Genomic DNA, 17,747 nt, shown 5'->3' with positions numbered 1-17,747 from the left:
CAGGTCTGCTCAGTATCTGGACGTCAGATTGTGTCTCCCTGTATGCAGATGATGATGTGGTGAGTGTTTGTTGACGAGCATTCCTCTGGACTCCTCTATTCTTATTGTTATTAATCGACAAATGATTTACAGTTTTCACCAAGATGCAAACGCTGCTCTCCGAAAGCCATTTTCAAAAAGTGTTGTCTGTAAACAAACTGCCAAATCTTAAAAAAGAAAAATCAGTTTTCTGGAAACGCTGTAACATAAATGGTTTTTCTGAACCTCGTTCCAGGCAGGAAACACAAAACCCCTTCTACCCAGTTCAGTTCTGGCTGTTAGGAATGGCACCTCGAGGTGAACAGGCCTCAACACTGAGGTTCCACCTCATTAACACTCAAAGATAAAGATGAACTATTTACTGTCAGCACTCTCAGCTCACAGGGAGTCTGCATGTTCTCTTCGGGTGAGGGATAAACACACAGTCTCTTTCTCTGGTGACCAGTTCAGGATGAGCCGCATCTGCATCGCAAGCTGGATTATTCTGGATTAAACACATTACAGTGGTGACAAGAAAAAGCTGGTCCTGTAAATACAACACAAAGCCCTGCAGCTGAGAGGAAACTCACACTGGCACAGGGGGAACATGCAAACCCACAAGACCCCCGAGGCCAAATCCACCGTGCGGTCTGCTGACAGGTTTCAGTATGAGCCTGAGCCTGGTGACGGTCTGGGCCCTGCTGCAGCTCTGCTGCCTGGACCCGGCCTCCTGCTGGGCTGGAGCCGAGTCGTAAAGACAAACTGGAACAGATGTTCGGCGTTTAGCCTCTGATCCCGACTCATGTGACGAGCGGCGGCTCTGACTGCGAGGAGAGGACCTGAGTGAGGAATCCTCTCCACACAGATGAGTGTGACTCCGCCTCTCTCTCTATGATTCAGGCGGCAGCAGCTTCACCTGGACTCCGCCTCCTGGAAACGGCGTGACCAAGACGTTTGGAAGCTGCGTCTCTTCGGCTCTCACACTCCGCCTTTCACACCAGAACACGCTCAGAGTCACAGCAGGAGCCTTCCTCTTTCATGTCTCACATTTTCCCTTCAGCTCTCTGCGCACTTCCAGCTCTCGCTCCTCCTTTCGTTTCCAGGGTCTCCGGACGCCTGACGAAACAACAGCAGCTCTGCAGATGAAGCAACACCTCGCCTCAGGCTCCTCCAGCTCCGCTGGGATCCCGAGGACCTGCTACAATGAGCTGCACACACACACACACACACACACACAAACACACAAGCCCTAATAAAGTGCGACCATTAAAAGCAGAGATATTTATGGCGCTCCCCGCAAGGCCTGGCTTCCTCGTCGCGACCCACATTCTGTAACGGTGAAATATTCATCGCTGCTCATCAGGATGGAAACCTCAAACAGCAGCGTGTTGTGTTGGCTGCATATTTTAGCAGATAGCAAACAATGTGTGTGCGTGCGTGTGTGTGTGTGTGTGTGTGTGTGTGTGTGTGTGTGCAGCATGGCGTTTCTCTGGATCACGCTCTGCCCTCAACAGTTTTGACGGGAGTGAAGCGTTTGATATGAATCTTATGAGTCAGGCGGGAAGAAGGAGGCGGCGGAGGGGAAGGAGGAGGTGAGAAGGATTCGTCTGCCACAGCGAGGAGCAGGTTCCTCCTTTCTTAAATGTCAGCTGAGATTACATCAGCTGGCCATGAGCAGCTCCGACCGGACAACAGCTGATGGACCCCCGGGCTGCAGCCCTGGATCCTCATCACTCTGCAGAACACACACATTTACACTGTCTGCTCCACACAGCGCCGAGAGAGCAAGGAGGGGCGGGAACGACAAGCCGCTGGCTTACAGCTCAAAGAGGGAGGAAGATGCTCTATAATCTGATGTTAGAGGAGGAAGATGCTCTATAATCTGGACATGAGAGGAGGAAGATGCTCAATAATCTGATGTGAGAGAAGGAAGATGCTCTATAGCATAGATGTTACAGGAAGATGCTCTATAATCTGAGTTTAGAGGGGTTTTCCTGTCCAGGCAGGCTGAAGCTAAACGATGCAGCTGATGACTCACAGCCAGGCGTTCCCTTCACTCCTTTTCTCCTCCTCTTTTTAATGCCTCACCATGGATTTCTATAGCTTATGCTTGCGACTGCATCGTCTTACAGACGCACACACACGCACACAGACTGCTGTATGATGAACACGTATAATGGGAAATGTCATTTATGTAACAGTGTAAACAGCCATTAGCCACTGGCTCCTTCACTACGGACCAGAGAGGTTGCTGCAGTTTTCTTTCCTGCTCCACAGCTTCAATAAGAAGCTCTACATTCAACTCACTCACGCATGACTGAGAATGTCCAGCTGGTATTTACAGTGTGTATCTGTATGTATGGAGCTGCATTAACAGGATGGTCCGGTCTGTTTGGAAACCTGGACAAGTGAGCGGTCCACCACAGGACGGACGGAGACGGACGGTCACACCGGCGAGACATTCAGAGGACAGAACCAGCCACAAACTCAGGGCTTGGACTGTGAGAGGAAACCCAGGAGAGACACACACATGTAGATGGAGAAGATTCAAACTCCAAACCAACAGGCCAGAATAGAAACACGCCTGGTGGTTTGAATAAAGCATGAAGGACAGACAGGACAGAGAGACGTATAGGAGCAGCTCTGCCTCCTGGAATCTTTAATTCCTCTTCGGATGGAGACAGAACAGAGGATCTGGTGATGATACGCTTTCCTGCACATCTAGGCCTTCGCAACACTGTGGGAATTCTTGCAGAAGGAATTGAGTTGTCTGAAGCGTCACATGTCAAACTCAGATAAACAAGCTCTTGGATTCGGCGTACAGAGACAAACCTGCAGAGGTGGTTTCGTTTTATCTTCTTGATGGTTTAATGAGAATCTGATCACTCGATCTGCTAAAGACTGCTGCACTAAAGCTTCTCCCTGCAGAGGAAGCATCGTGCTGTGCAGCAGCTGGTTTCTGCAGGCAGACCTGATCTGGTCTAGCAGCTCACCCATCCATTCATCAGCACCCAGAAAAAAACCCATGCATGCACGGGGAGAACATGCAAACTCCACACAGAAAAAGCCCTGGCCAGGGATCAAACCGTGGACTCCTCGTTGTGAGATGAGCGTGCAAACACTGCACTGATATTAAGTAAAAAATACCTGAACTGAATGTAAATCTAAAAATCTCCTGTCTCTGCAGCATGAAGCTGCACGGAAACAAGAAAATAAACAAGTTGTTTTTCAGATTAAAAGCTCCTCCATCAAATGAAGACATTAATATTTCATGTGAAGTTGAGCTCCTATTTTTTAACATCACTGACAGTAACCTCGTGCTGTGAAGTGACTTGTTTTTATTTTTTTAGGCTCAGACTGCAGATGGGATCAGATGGAGTCGGTGGATTCTTTTTGCGACCGTTTCTCGGCTGCCTTGGCTTTAAGACTGATACCTCCTCATTTCGGTGGCACGCTGAGCGAGCAGGCGTCGTGTTTTCTGTTTTCTGCAGTCAGGAGGCGCTGCTGTGAAATCCTCCAGCAGCCAAGCTCCCTCAACGACTTGTAGCTGCGAAGAACAACATATGTTCCCCAATAACAGAGCAGGTGCTGCTCTCAGCAAGGCGTGTGGCGAGGAGGGAGGTGGGAAGAGGGAGGGAGGCGGGGCAGGAGGCGGAGGCAGGGTGGGAGGCGGGCTCCACTTCCAGTTCCTCCTCTGGAGTCTGGAATCCAGAGCCTCCTCCTCCACCTCTCTGCAGCCATCTTGGACAGAACCCGGAACCAGAATCACGGCTCCTGCCAGGGACCCGAGGTGGGCGGGGCTTCGATGGGAGGGTACTCTGTCCTCCAGTCACGTGAAGCAAGGTCTGATCCTCGGTTAAATCAGTCTGTGGATGAACACATGCAACGATATGTCGGCTGTGTTTCACCCGAATGAGATTCAGAAAAACCTGCTTAGAGAGCGTCAAGTCTTTGTTCTGCTCCGGATACCTCTAGAACAGCTGTGAACACTCTCCAGAAAGTTAAACCTCGTCTCACATCAGGCTTCCTGTCTGCTCTGATCTGTTAAATCATTTCTTCTTTCACCCAATCAAACCCTCACATGTGAAAGCGAGCAGCCTTGAGATGAAGCGTTCCGCCGCCGCCGCCGCCGCTGCCTCGGGGGCGTCCTGCATCAGTAACGACCCAACGCTTCAGAGACGCAGCCGCCGTGCACACAGGAGAAAACAGCATTGAAGTAAACACACGATGACACACACAGAGATTAGAAATCGAGTCAACAGTCGTGGTTCCAAAGAGCGGCGAGCGGCGACATGAGAGCCGCCATGCTGGAAACACACCAGCAGATCCGTCATTCCTGGGAGGAAGGAGGCTTTTCTGCGCTGAATAATGAGGCCTGGGACTCATTACGCAGCAGGGCGTCCCAGCACAGACAAGACTTCAGCCTTTGTTCCACTTTCTTCCTCCATTTAAAGAGAAACTGTCACAGCAGAAAACAGGATTTACCAGAGAAATGGCTGGAAATTCACTCTTCAAACCAGAAACGTCGTGTTGCTTCACCAAACAGACCAAATCAGATCAAATGATGATCAGAAATCAAACAGTATCCCCAGTCTTTCCGCATAAAATCCCAGGGAGGATCTGAAATACAAGCTTTAACTCATTAAATTCTAAACCAGTTGGGATTTATACAACTAGTTGAATGCCTTCGTTTTATTTTTCCACAAAAACTGCGAACACATGACCAGGAGCTTTGACGTTCATCTTTTATGGTCTTCATAACTGGAGAAAAGCTGTGGACCCAAAGCTCTGAGTGTTCTGGGTACAACCCAAAGTTCTTCACCTTCAAGCCTCCTGATATTTTATTCGATTAACTATCAAATAATAAAGAAAGAAGTTTTCAATCAACTTAAAGTAAACTTCAAATGAATTAAACAAAAATTTAAATGTCAAATGTGTATAGCTCTGTTTCAGGATAAGATAGCATCTTAAGGCTAACACTAATACTTAGACAGGCTATTTCTGACATATTTTATTATCAGAATCACTTGATGTGATTCTCTGCTTTTTAAATCAAAGGGTGACATTGGAATTTTAAAGTACATGTTAAAGATAAAGGAGCGATTGAAGCCTTTGTTAAAAGCCAGGTTTTAATTTTCTGCAGACAGGATGCAGACTCAGGGTTTTTTACCTGAAAGTCAGCACTAATCTACAGATCTGTGGACGTGTGCATCACGTCAAGCAGCTCACTTCCATCAGAGCATCCAGGCTTTAACCACACCTCCACTGGTCCAGTAACTGCCAAACAACTCGGCGGTTAGTCCTAAAATCTGCTCGAATGTGAAAACAGTGCTGGTCCCTCATTACGCAGAGCGGAGTCTGAGCGGAGGGAGCTGTCAAAGCGAAGCTGATCCACATCCCGACAGGAGAAAACGCCGTCCCACTTTCTACACTCCACTCCGGCAGCAGCACAGTGGGAAAAGCAGCAGAATCAATTCGCATTTTGAATGAAGGTAATTAGCTGCGTTCACCTACTTGTGGCTAATAATCACTGTGGACATCAGCTGCTGCTGCTGCTGCTGCTGCTGCTGCTGTTCGGCCTGAAAAGCTCCGCCAGCGCATTAGCTGCTGCGAGCAGGAGAGACGCCCTGCAGAGCAGCACAGAGCCTCCGCCCTGCCGGCGGTGTCCTCTCCACCCGCCGCCCGGAGACACCGGAGCCTCCCATTAAAGTTTAACAGACAGGAGAAGATGATCCCCGGCTGTAGCCACGCCTTCAAACAGCTGTCAGGCCCGCTCCTCTCCTCTGGAGGAAACAGATCCTCCTCTTATTCAGGAGCGACTGGAAGATCTGGGAAGCTTGAAGTGATTTCCTCCTTCACAGCTATAAAAAACAATGCCAAAAATGCCAAATAAACCTCAACTTTAAAAACCAAAGTCAAACACTGAAACTCCTTTAACTTTGAAAGGTCACACATATTCAGCTGACTTCCTGTTTTCTCCTCACAGATCTGCACATCCTACAAATGACAGGAAGCTGAAAGCTTTTACACTGAAAAGTCCGACATGTCTTCATCTAAAGCTCCACAACATGCCTGACTTTGACTAAACTTTTATCAGAATTTCTCCTTCAATTGTTAATTTATTGAAACAATCAGTAACATAAAATCTGCCAATAATGTCACAGCTGTGGCCTCTTTCGGTGTAATAAGGTCGATCAATAACCTGTCAACAGTACAACCAACTGATCAGAAGAGCACTGAAACACTAAATAATGTATTCATGCCTCATTACAGCTGCTTTTCTTTAAATATGAAAGCTTTTTTGCAGGTTTTGTGCAGTTGCTCTTCCTAAATATCTTTATTGAACAGGATAGTCGTCACATTCTTTTATTGATAAAGCAAACTGATACACTCAATCGCAGTTTTATCTTATATTTTAACTATTTCACTACATTTTTGGCTTTATTGCAATCAAAATGATCAGATTTTTTCCATTATTAGTTGTTGCAGTGGTTGTTTTTGCAAAATATATATAAAATATATAAGCAGGGATCCCTGCTGCTTCAATATTCAGTCGTTTGTACAGAAATTAGTGATGATTTGACTTCAGCTTGCAGTGGAATCAGTGTCTCCTCATGTGGTTGGAGATTTCACACGTGCACACACACACACACACACACACACACACACACACACACACACAAAGCTCTTCTGAAGGCCGTTAAGTAAAGTGAAGGCAGGGTTTAAAGGCGGTCTGGTCATTTGATTAAACTGCTTCTGTGTGTCTGTAGCGGCTGTTTAATGTCATTTTTCTACGTGTCTGTTTCTTTTAAAAACGGTCATTTCTGAAAGCTTTGTTCTCGTGCTGGAGTTCGGTCTCATGCATCGCTCAGTCCGTGTGTCTCTTCCTCTCCAGAATGCAGACGTGTGATTAAATGCATCGTGAGTCTTTCATCATATTAAACCGCTGCAGCGAACCGTTCGCCTGCAGAGGCAGAGAAGAGGCTCGATCACAGGTTTAAAATGGGCTGAAGCGTCGAAGTCGGCCGTCCTCGCCGCGACGCCGGGCCTCCGTCATGAGAGGCGGGTCAGCGGGTCAGCGGGTCGCCGGGTTCATCGGAAGCCTGTCAGCCGTCTGACTGGAGGCTGATCGTCCTCCACGAAAATCCAGAGACAACCAGAAGAGGGTCTGACGATCAGCTGAGACGCAGCTGTTAGCATTAGCTCGCCGTCCTGCGCGTCTCGCCGATGCCGGGTCTCACACAGACCTGGAGGTCAAGTCAAACCGTCCGACCGGATGTTGTGGTCTGAGCTGTTCAGTGAAGCGGTTTCAGTCCAGCAGCAGAACGACGAGACGCGACGCTGAGCGAGCCGCAACACACGGCTTCTTCCCATGATGCATCCTGATGATCCTCCAGGTCCGCATGAGGTGAGAACCTGATCCATCAGAACCGAGCGGCCCCTCCAGCAGCCTGATTCAAAAAATCTGATTCTCTCACAGCTTTTCGTCAGAGCCAGACTGAACTCATCAGTTCCTACCACGATCCAGCCACAGCAGCACAGGAAGTCCTCATTAACACGCGGTCGGGGTGATTAATGAGAGCGAGTCGGACAGGTGGAACACACACACACACTCACACACACAGGCCTCCACTGCTGGGCCTCTCCCACCCACCGAGCCCCCGGAGAGGCTTCCTGCTGTAAACATAATGTCGTCCATGTCGGGTCCTCTCAGTCCGCCTCCCCTCTGCCCTTTTCAGCCGCTGATGCCTTTAACTCCATCCTTCGTGATTCCAGCCCGTGAACCGGGCGGCGTTCCGATCACGTCCAAATGAAGGAGGCGATCAGCGCATCCAGACAACGAACAGCTCCACGTCTGGCCAACAGCTGGATGGAGCGGCTGCTTGGCGAGAACATCGGGGCGATTGATCGTCACCTCGTCTGTCCTGGACTCTCTTCAGCACCGACACCTTCTGACGGCTTCTGCTCTCAAACGGAGCAGGACTGAAGAAACACTCGCCTTTCTGAGGTCTCCTCACCTGCAGCCTCAATCAAACTCTTCCCCCGCCTGTTGACGATTAAAGATCCATTTTCAGGCCTTTCTGTAACAGATTTAGTGTGAGTGAGGCGTTCCTCAGAGACGACACGGACCGTACGAGTCTGTTTTCTGAGGAAACAAGAGATTTCCTCCTGTCAACAAGTCCTGCTCAAACTGAAAGCTGTGAATGAGAAGACGAGTGGAAGAAGGCGAAGAAGCGGCGGCGCTGGAGAGGATTACGTCTGTCACAGAACCGCCACACTTCCATTCAGTTTGCGCAGCATTACGCAGGATTAATGGAGCAGGCGGCTGTTCCAGCCATGATTTCCACCGAGTCTGAACCTCTGCTGACCTACATCCTGAAGTGGAGCGAGGTCCTGGACCCAGGGCCATCTGATAGTCTCAATACTCAGAGATCTCACCACGAAATGACCGGAGAGAAGCGAAGCATTTCAGAGGCTCGGTGTTGAAAACTTCTGAGAGAATCTGTGCATCAAAGCCGGAGCTGTGAAGGAACAAGACGAGTGAGGAGCATCTCACTCTGCCTCGCTCACTTGTTACTCTGTAATCCAAACTGTAAAGGCCCAGGAAATTAAATAATCACGCCATTGCTGCAGGATTATCCCATTTAAAATGATTCCAAACCAAATTTATATCAGAATAGAGCAGAGTTTGCGGTGCAGGAGAGAGTGTGTTCACCAGGAGAACCGAGGGTTCAGAACAGGGTCAGGATGAGTGTCAGCTCTTCAAGTGAGACTTTTTAAAGGCGGAAGACGAAACAAAAATCTACCGCGGACATTAAGGCACTCTGAGAGACACTCAGCCACGTTTCAATGTGTCTGAACGGACGTTGCAAGACTTTAAAGTGTGAAGGTGTGGCAGCGAGAGGCAGCGAGACGCTGCGACAGCGTCACATCACAGTAAACCTGAAGCGGCCTCGGCTCATCAACCAACCTGTTTTCCAGCGTTATGCAACAGTTCAAAGGTCAAACCGCCCTGGATCCTCACTGTTGACTCATGACAGTGACTCTCAGCTGGAGTGAAGGCGCGGCTCTTCAACAGGAACAAAGACATCACAGCTGCTATTCAGAGCCGGGATCCGACCCGAGCTCCAGGCTCCGAGACGCCGCCTGGCAGGAACCTGGCATCGAACACAGCGTCGCCACAGAGGGCGCTAGGGGAGCCCGACCGGGTCAATCAGTGTGTGACTGGACCCTGGCATTAACAAACTCCACATTTATCCACAGGAAAGTGGACTGGCTGAGAGCTAATCACTTCTGCACTGATCGCTTTTCAAATTACAGCAATCAGGATGAACTCCAACTTCAAGACAGAAAAAAAACTAATTCTCACACTGAGTATGATAAAGTTACTCAGTTTTAAATAAAACCAGTGTTCCCAAATGTTGGACAACATCAAAAAGACAAAATCAAATCTTAAATAATTAATTATGAGAAGCTTCTCAAAAAAAACAAGTCTTTAAAGGTGTTTTAAAGATCCTGAAGAAACTCTGTCTCCTCCAGACTTCAGACCACGTTTGTTTGGTTTTTTTTTTTTTACAATAAAGGTTTTTATAGTCCATAGATGTTCCATAAGACTCAAAACTCTTCTGCTTTGCTTCTTTTACTTTTCAAGTATTTTACTAGAACTAAAGAGGACCGAGGATGAAGCCTTGGGGAACTCCTGAGATCACAGTGAGCGCAGAAACAAGGGGAAATGTCAGCAGAGCATCTGGAAGACGTGTTTCTTGTGTGTCCAACTGGGTTCATTCAATCCAACACTGATTTGATTAATCAGCTGATTTCTGTAACCATTAATATTTCTGACTCCAGTTACTCAGTGTGGAGGTTTTTCAGCTTTCTTCCACTACTTCAGCATTTATGTGGGGTGGCTGTCATTCAGTGGGGAGAGCCGTCGTCTCACAATCGGGAGGTTGTAAGTTCGATTCCTGTCTTCCCCTGTCTGCATGTCGAAGTGTCCTTGGGCAAGACACTGAACCCCAAATTGCCCCCAGTGGACGGACTGAGCGCCTTGCATGGCAGCCGCCTCCACTGGTGTGTGAATGTGTGTGTGAATGGGTGAATATGATAATGTAGTGTAAAGCGCTTTGGGCTCTGTCAGTGCAGGGTAATGCGCTATAGGAGTGTAGTCCATTTACCATTTATCAAACACATTAATTATGGGTTATTGATCAGGCCAGGATCATCTGGGAACCAGAACATTTGTGTTTCTGGAGCTTCAGCCTCAACAAACTGGAAGCTAATGGCTTCACGGTGTAGTGGACTGCTCTCACACCTCACAGTGACCCTGACCCTGGGGCTCCAGGGAGGCGTCACACTGGTCCATGTCAGTGCCGGCCTGACGGAATCCCCCCGATTGGCCCTACACGTGTTTGTTGTTGTAGAAGCCAGAAAGCCTCACGGCGGCGGCTGACACTTGGTCCATATGATCCAGATCGATGAGAGAATCTGAACCCCCCCAGACTGCAGCGACAGGAGGGATCTCCCTGACGGAGGGCCATCCAACACAGGAGACTGTTTTCAAAGAAAGTTCTGATGACCTGAGACCACAGCTGGATGCCAGAACACATCTGGGCCCAGGCAGGACGGACAGAGGCGGCAGGAAAGATGCAGACAGAGGAGGCGGGACGCGGGCGGGACGCAGGCAGGACGCAGGCCGGCTGCCCTCTGCCTCCCCGCCATTGGTCCATACGCAGCAGCCTGCGTCTCGTGCACCATGTCTGCCTCCATCCTCCTGCGCGAGCGGGTCGCTCCTCCCTGCTGAGCTGATCAATCAAACGCGCTGAGCTCCGCTGACAGTTACTGCCTCATGCAGATCAAACCAGCTGAGCAACACACACACACACACACACACACACACACACACACACACACACACACACACACACACACACACACACACACACACACACACACACACACACACACACACACACAACCAGCCGATCCCTGCTGCTTTCAGGCGCAGTGACGCGCGGGACGCGCCCAGCAGGACGCGCCCCGCCGCGCGCGCGCGGCTCGCATCTCTTACCGGCCCACGGTCTGGTTGGCGAGCTGTCTCATCCGGTTGAACTGCTTCTTCATCGTGGGTTTTTTTCTGCGTGTCCTCCGCAGATCTCACGGAGGGGAGGGAGTCAGATCTCCGTTAAACCTCCAGCGGGCGCATCGCGCTGCGGCCAAAACACCGACACACGGCCCCGGATTAAATCCGCCTCATGTCGCTGATGGGGACCGCGACGCTCCGCTCGGTCATCCGCTCCGCTCCGCTCGGAGGGTCCGGGAGGATGCTGGACCAGCCTCTCTCTCTCTCTCACTCTCTCGCTCTCTCGACAGCATGACGTGGGCTGGTGCATCATGGGAAATGTAGTTCATTCTAACACGACTGACAGATCGATTGATGGATGGATAAATTCCAAATGAAGTTAACAAATATTAACATAATGCAAGACAGTAAATTTTAAAGCTGGCCATGACTCGAGCCACACGAAGACCTTCAGTTTTGTCCAACATCCTGATTGTTTGTACAAAAATTGTGTTTTTTTATTTTCATTTCCCAAAGTAAAGTATTCAAATTGCCCTGGGAATTAATGCTTGAGCAGTAAACACGAGCATAGCAGTCTGAGCTTGAATAAATTAGTGAACGACAATAGCAATGTTTGCAACTACGGTTCTATTTGCTGAGTGGAAAAGGTAGATCAAGCTTTACACGCTGAAAGAGCAACACCAAGTGATCTATCTGAAAAACTGCAATAATGTAAACTCAAATGGGCTAAATCACGTTTCAGGGGGATACTGTCATACTTTTCAATAAATATATTTCTTTATTGTAAAGATGAAACAGATAAGGAAGCATGATTTGGGTGGATTCTGGTGCAAAACATTGAAAAAGGTGGATTATTGGAGTATTTGGGCTTTAAAGAAGCGGTCTTACCAGGGCTCTGCAGCCTGATTGCTTTATCCTTCAGGAGTTGCTCACACACCTGGAGCCCACCACTGATGAGAAGAGTGGCATTTTGGGTAATGTCGTCTCTCATAATAAAATTGAATCTGAACAGATGGAGGAATTTATTAGCATGCAATAAAAGAAATATTTTCATCTTGAGATGTTCTCAGAGTTAATTGTTCTTAATTTCTTTATGTGTGTTTCCTCACTTAGGGTTTTAAAAGTGTATTGCGCCTCCTGGTGGCTGTAAGAGTCAAAAGCTGCTCTCAGTTCAACCAGGATGAGACAACCAGAGCTATTTATTCTCCTTAAAGGACAGATGACAAGTTGAAAATAAATCACCTTTATCACGAGAATGGTTCGGATATTAATTAAAAGCATGTTTAAAAATAAAAACAAATCACTTAAAAGAATACTCCGAAGATTTGGGACCCACGCCCTATCCCTATCATTCACACAGTGAGATAAGCTCATAAATACCTATTTGTGTCCGTTCGTCCAGCTGCTGGCTCCCAGCTGTTAGCATCGTAGTTAGCTTAGCTCAGCTGCTGGAGGTGAAGAGGAGACAGAGCCGGACTGATGAAAGTGGACAAAATACTCCTCACAGTGGTCCAGGGGACGGCGTATTAGCACGTGAAGTAAATCCGAATGGTTATAAAACATTTTAAAAGACGTGTTTTCTTTTCAATCCATTAAAATAACATTTTGATACACACAGACCTGCGCATGTGCAGTGCTCTGCGGAAGGATATACCGGCGCACAGCGGCTGAGTCTATGGCTTCTATATTTATTTACATTACTCATTATTCTCTAACATCATTTCCAGTTCTCTCTCTTTCCTTCTCTCTTTCCTTATATCCTGTTGCTGTTTGTTCTATTTCTTTTCTTCTTTTTCTTCTTCTTCTTCTTCTTCTTCTTCTTCTTCTTCTTCTTCTTCTTCTTCTTCTTCTTCTTCTTCTCATAGAGGTTGACAAACCTGAGTCATATTCCTTGCTTGCCATGCACAAACTTGGCCAATAAAAGCCGATTCTGGTAAACGAGGTCCGTGGGAGCCGCGAGTTGGTGTAGTTCCAGCTCATGGCGCATAGGGGCGCTGTTAGCTATGTCTATGCCGTGAGCCCCGGTATACCAAAGAAGAAGATCGTTGTATTGTAGTTCCCATGACAGTCTGTAGGGGCGCTGTGAGCCCGTGTCCGGGGTGTTGTCCGCCGCTGAAGAAGAAGTGGTGTTTAGTTGTAGTTCACTTGTTGAATGGCAGCAGACTGAAGTCTACACGATCTCGCAGTTTGGAACTAATTCATCAAATTCAACACAGCGTTTCCGCGGATCTGTCCGGAACTGTTGGCTGAGTCAAAATGCGGGACCGAACCAAAGAGCTCGGAAATGTGAGTTTAAAAGTTAGCGGCTAACCTTAGCCGCTGAGCGCTAACATGCTAGCTTCTGAAGTTCACCAACTGAGTGAGAAAGAAGGTTTAAACCTCCGATTCTGCTCGGATCATTGAATCCCACACACCTAACCCGAATGGCGGGTCAAAATAAGCATGTTTGGTGGTTTAATAAGCCCGAGTGTGAACTTTCCCTGTGACTTCCGTTTGTACTGAGCGGCTCCACGGGCCGAACAGGGACAGAGCAGAGCAGAGCAGGACAGGGCAGGACAGGACAGGACAGGGCGGCTGCTGCTGCTGCTGCTGCTGCTGCTGCTGCTGCTGCTGCACCAAACACTCCAAAAACACCCAACTGCCCCACTTTGGCTTCATCTCTGTTTCTCCGATCTCACCGCAGAACGCCGAGGCTTCCGACGACGACGAGGAGCGCAAAGCTCTGATGTTCAGACCGGATGACAAGGAGAGCGAAGCGTTCTTCAAAAAGGTGAATGTCCTTCAGAGTGTCAGCTCTGCGGTCCGGATGAAACTCAGCTGTCAAACTGCAGAGATGGGCGTAAAAGCGCCCGAGCGGCTGCCATGCAGTTTGAGGTTCAGTGTCTTCCTCAACAGCACTTCAACAAGTGGACAGGGGGGGTGATGGGGAATCAAACATGCAACATTCTGATTGAGAGTCAGTCCACTTCTCCACCAACCAGCCGCTGGATGGAAAGTGTGGAAATGTAAGACTAATAGATTTAGTTTTGTGTTTGTAGTTGTGGAAGTCTTCAGTCAAAGGGAATTATTGTTGGTTGTTTCACATGAACTGGGTCGTTTAGCAAAGTGAAGACAGTAACTTCACACGAGGCAGAAAGTACGTTAGGCTGCACGGTTCAGTGATGCACAGCTACAAGAAAAACAAAATGCCACAATTAGATAAAGTTTTTCGTATTTGGACCAAGTTTCCTTTGGAGAAAGCTGCAGGATTTCTCTGTTATTTTGATTTTGTCTTGTGTTTTGAGTTTTACTGCCTCGTTTGAAGAAGATCTGCTCTTCAGACGGCTTTATCTGTGCAGCAGAGCAGACTGAATCCTGGTTCTCTCGTCCTCAGGCTCATGAAATCCACGAAGCTCTGCAGAAACTGAAGAAGATGGTGTCAGACCTGGAGAACAAGCAGAAGACGGTGCTGGGCGAGGCGCTGCCGGACGAGAGTACGTCAGCTCAGCCATTAAAAACCAAAAACCGAGCAGCTGTCAGTGTGTCGGGGTCAGAGGTCACGAGACTCCTCCTCACTCTGACCTCCTGCTGGGTGAGTGAAGACTTTCTGTCCCTGCAGGTAAGAAGAAGGAGCTCCAGACGCTGCGAGAAGACATCAAAACGCTGGCGAGCCAGATCCACAAGAAGCTGAAGAGTGAGTCGTCCTCAGTTCAAGGTTCTTCTGTTTCCATCCCAGAAACTGAAGCTTCTGTTCACAGGTATCGAATCCAAGAAGGGAGACGAGGATGGAAAATATGTTCCCCTCCACATCCGGATGCAGCGCACTCAGGTACACCTCCAGCTTCTTTTACACCTCAGAATAAAGTTTATCACCTTATTTTATAGATTATTTACAGTTTTATCAGTGATGTTGAAGATATCTGTTCTGTTGCTCAGTGTCTGAGTCTGTAGAGCTCAAACGGAGATCTTTATTCTCTATTAAAACCGTTTTTAACAAATGTAAATTAGAGAAAAAATGTGACTTTGGCCGGACGCTGAGTGAACGAGTTGTTTGTGTTTGTGAGCGACACTCAGTGCTTTTCTCCCTGCAGCACGGCGTCCTGTCGAAGGAGTTCGTGGAGCTGATGGGTCACTGCAACACCATCCAGGCTCAGTACAGAGAGCGGAACGTGGAGCGGATCCAGCGGCAGCTGAAGATCAGTGAGTTCTCTCTCTGCTCAGACCACTTCCTGTTTTGGCGCGTCTCTCCGCCACATCACTTTCTGTTTTGATTTTAAAATCACCTGAAGGTTCAGCGCTGCTCTTTCTGTGCTCTGAGTCATGAATCTCTGTAAAGATGTGAAACATCAGAGTCTGGATGAGTTCTGGACTAGTCTTTCAGTCGGATCCAGTTGAGTCTTCAGCCAACATGGATCTGTTGACACACTGTTTAATCGGCCGGCTGTCATTTAAAGTCCTGTTTGCGACGCTGTGATTCCAGCCGGCAGCAACGTGACCGACGAGGAGCTGGACTCCATGCTGGAGAGCGGACAGACGGATGTTTTCACCCAAAACGTGAGTTTGTGAGTGTGAGGCAGCGGTGGAAGCCGCCGTTAACGCTGTGAACTGAGGTGGTGACAGATGTGTCCTGTTGTCTCTTACTGCTCAAACGGGACCGCGGCTCCGGTAAGAAACCCCGGCAGCGCCTAGACCAGCCGTAGTCTGAGGCCAGCGGAGAGCTGGGAGGATGTCAGAGGGTGTGAGGGCGGTGTGACCTTTGACCTCTGGGCTGCGTGTCTCACAGATCCTGATCGACGCCAAAGCCACCCGGCAGGCGCTGAACGAGATCGAGTCCCGGCACGACGAGATCCTCAAGCTGGAGCGCAGCATCAAAGACCTGCACGACATGTTCCAGTACCTGGCCATGGAGGTGGAGGCGCAGGTACCGCCGCCGCCGGCCCCGCCGCCGCCGGCCCCGCCCCCTGCCCTGCTCCGCCCCCCCCGCTGCTCGGTGTGACGGTTCCGTGTCTCCTGCAGGGGGACCTGGTGAACAGCATCGAAGCCAACATCAAGGAAACGTCCAACTACATCGAGAAAGCCAAGGACAACACGGAGAAGGCCGTCACCTATCAGCAGAAGGCCCGCAAGGTACGGCCCGTCGCCATGTCGGCAAACTCCTGTTGACCAGGGGGCTCCAGGCCGGAACCCCCGCAGCCCCAGATTAGCATTAGCTTAACAAGAGTCTTCAGGTCGTTGTCAGAGCGTCTTCCTCCCGCTGACTTCTCTTCTTCGCTGGATTTTTGGTTTGGATTTTCACCTGCCTGTCGCTCTTCTTCTTCTGCAGAAAAAAGTTTGGATCGCCATCTGCTTGGCCATCCTCATCATCATCATCGCCATCGCCGTGGCGACGAGCTTCTCTTAGTGGCTGACAGGCGTGGCTCCTCCCCCTCCGTCATGGAAACTCGGGAGCGGGTGGAGTTGCTGGTTTTGCCCCCCACCTTCACATTTCATATCGGTCGTCCTCTAACAGTCTAACAGCCCCTTCATCATCATCGTCATCCTCGCCGTCACCGGAGGAGAGAAAAGCTCTCCGGTGTTTAAACTCACGACTACAATCGTTCCCGGCAGTGCTGAACAGTTTCTGTTCTGCAAAGCAAAAACCAGGAGATTCTCATCACTGTTACGTCGCTCCTTCCCCCTTCTTTAAAAAAAAAAAAGGAACCAAGTGACCTTGAGCAAGGCACTCTGCAGTATTGGAAACCCAACACTGGCGCTGGTCATACTGTACTCAGGAAAACTGTGTCGTTATGTTTGTGCTTCTGGATGAATTTGGAGAAGTAAAGATCAGTTTTATAAAGTGGGACTTTTCCTTTGACAGACTAATATAAATGTACATAACCTTTATTGCTGATGATTAAAATGAACTTTATACAGATGATTTTTTTTTAAACTTGAAAGAAATTTCAGGCTGCCTCCATGTAAGAAGTGTAAATACAGATGTTTTTGTGTGTGTGTGTGTGTGTGAGAGAGAGAAATGATTGTGTGACGCTCGTCTCCGTTGCTTGGCCGTGAGAGCGCAGACAGGAAGCGGCGCTCCTGCTTTTACCCGCCTGGTATTTATGATTTGAACCTTGTGAGCTGCTGCAGCCAGGTTTTGTAAAGCGTGCACTAACACTGTTAAAGGGACGAGGAGAAGCTTCGGCCTGTAACGCTCTGCTCTGATTGGACCTTTAACCACAGGCTCTGTGCTTTTATTTTGTACATGTGTTTTGGTCACTGTGTCTTCACTCAATTCTCCTGTAAACAAATAAATTATCTGTCGGACTCGTCCCGCTCTTCATCATTTCAAAAGCAGAGTTTCCAGACTATAAGTCAATTTTCTTATTTATCTGATCGAGTCACCCGTGAGAACAGTGTAAAGTATCACCCGTGGCCACTAGAGGTCGCAGTTTGAGAACCACAGAAAGGTTCAGTGTTTAACTGAAGTTCAGGAGGTCAAGAACAGGTCAGACAGGAACAAACATCGATTCACAGAAAAGCAAACAGAGCTGATTAAGATCATTAACCCTTTAACTGGATACTCAGGGTCACAAGACTCAAAGTGAAGAAATTCTCATTTCCTTTTTCACTTCTGCAAGAAAAAATTCCCATAATCACAAAAATACCGTTATTTTACAAAATATTACAAAAC

The 17,747-nt window shown here is 48.6% G+C and overlaps 1 protein-coding gene across 1 annotated transcript; it reads left to right on the top strand.

The window, feature by feature from the left end:
- Positions 1 to 13,189: 13,189 nt before the first annotated feature.
- Positions 13,190 to 17,385, top strand: stx4 (syntaxin 4). The gene is made up of 10 exons (XM_030098728.1): positions 13,190 to 13,384; positions 13,782 to 13,868; positions 14,472 to 14,571; positions 14,697 to 14,771; positions 14,836 to 14,906; positions 15,169 to 15,277; positions 15,558 to 15,631; positions 15,861 to 15,998; positions 16,094 to 16,204; positions 16,401 to 17,385. Exons 1-10 carry the CDS (start codon positions 13,355 to 13,357, stop codon positions 16,476 to 16,478), a joined length of 873 nt encoding a protein of 290 aa, XP_029954588.1. The 5' UTR covers positions 13,190 to 13,354; the 3' UTR covers positions 16,479 to 17,385.
- The last annotated feature ends 362 nt before the right edge of the window (positions 17,386 to 17,747 follow it).

This window comes from Salarias fasciatus, chromosome 8, assembly GCF_902148845.1.
Source record: "Salarias fasciatus chromosome 8, fSalaFa1.1, whole genome shotgun sequence".
NCBI classification, from domain to species: Eukaryota; Metazoa; Chordata; class Actinopteri; order Blenniiformes; family Blenniidae; genus Salarias; species Salarias fasciatus.
The sequence above is the reverse complement of the archived record's forward strand: the minus strand, read 5'-3'. Positions and strand labels throughout refer to the sequence as shown.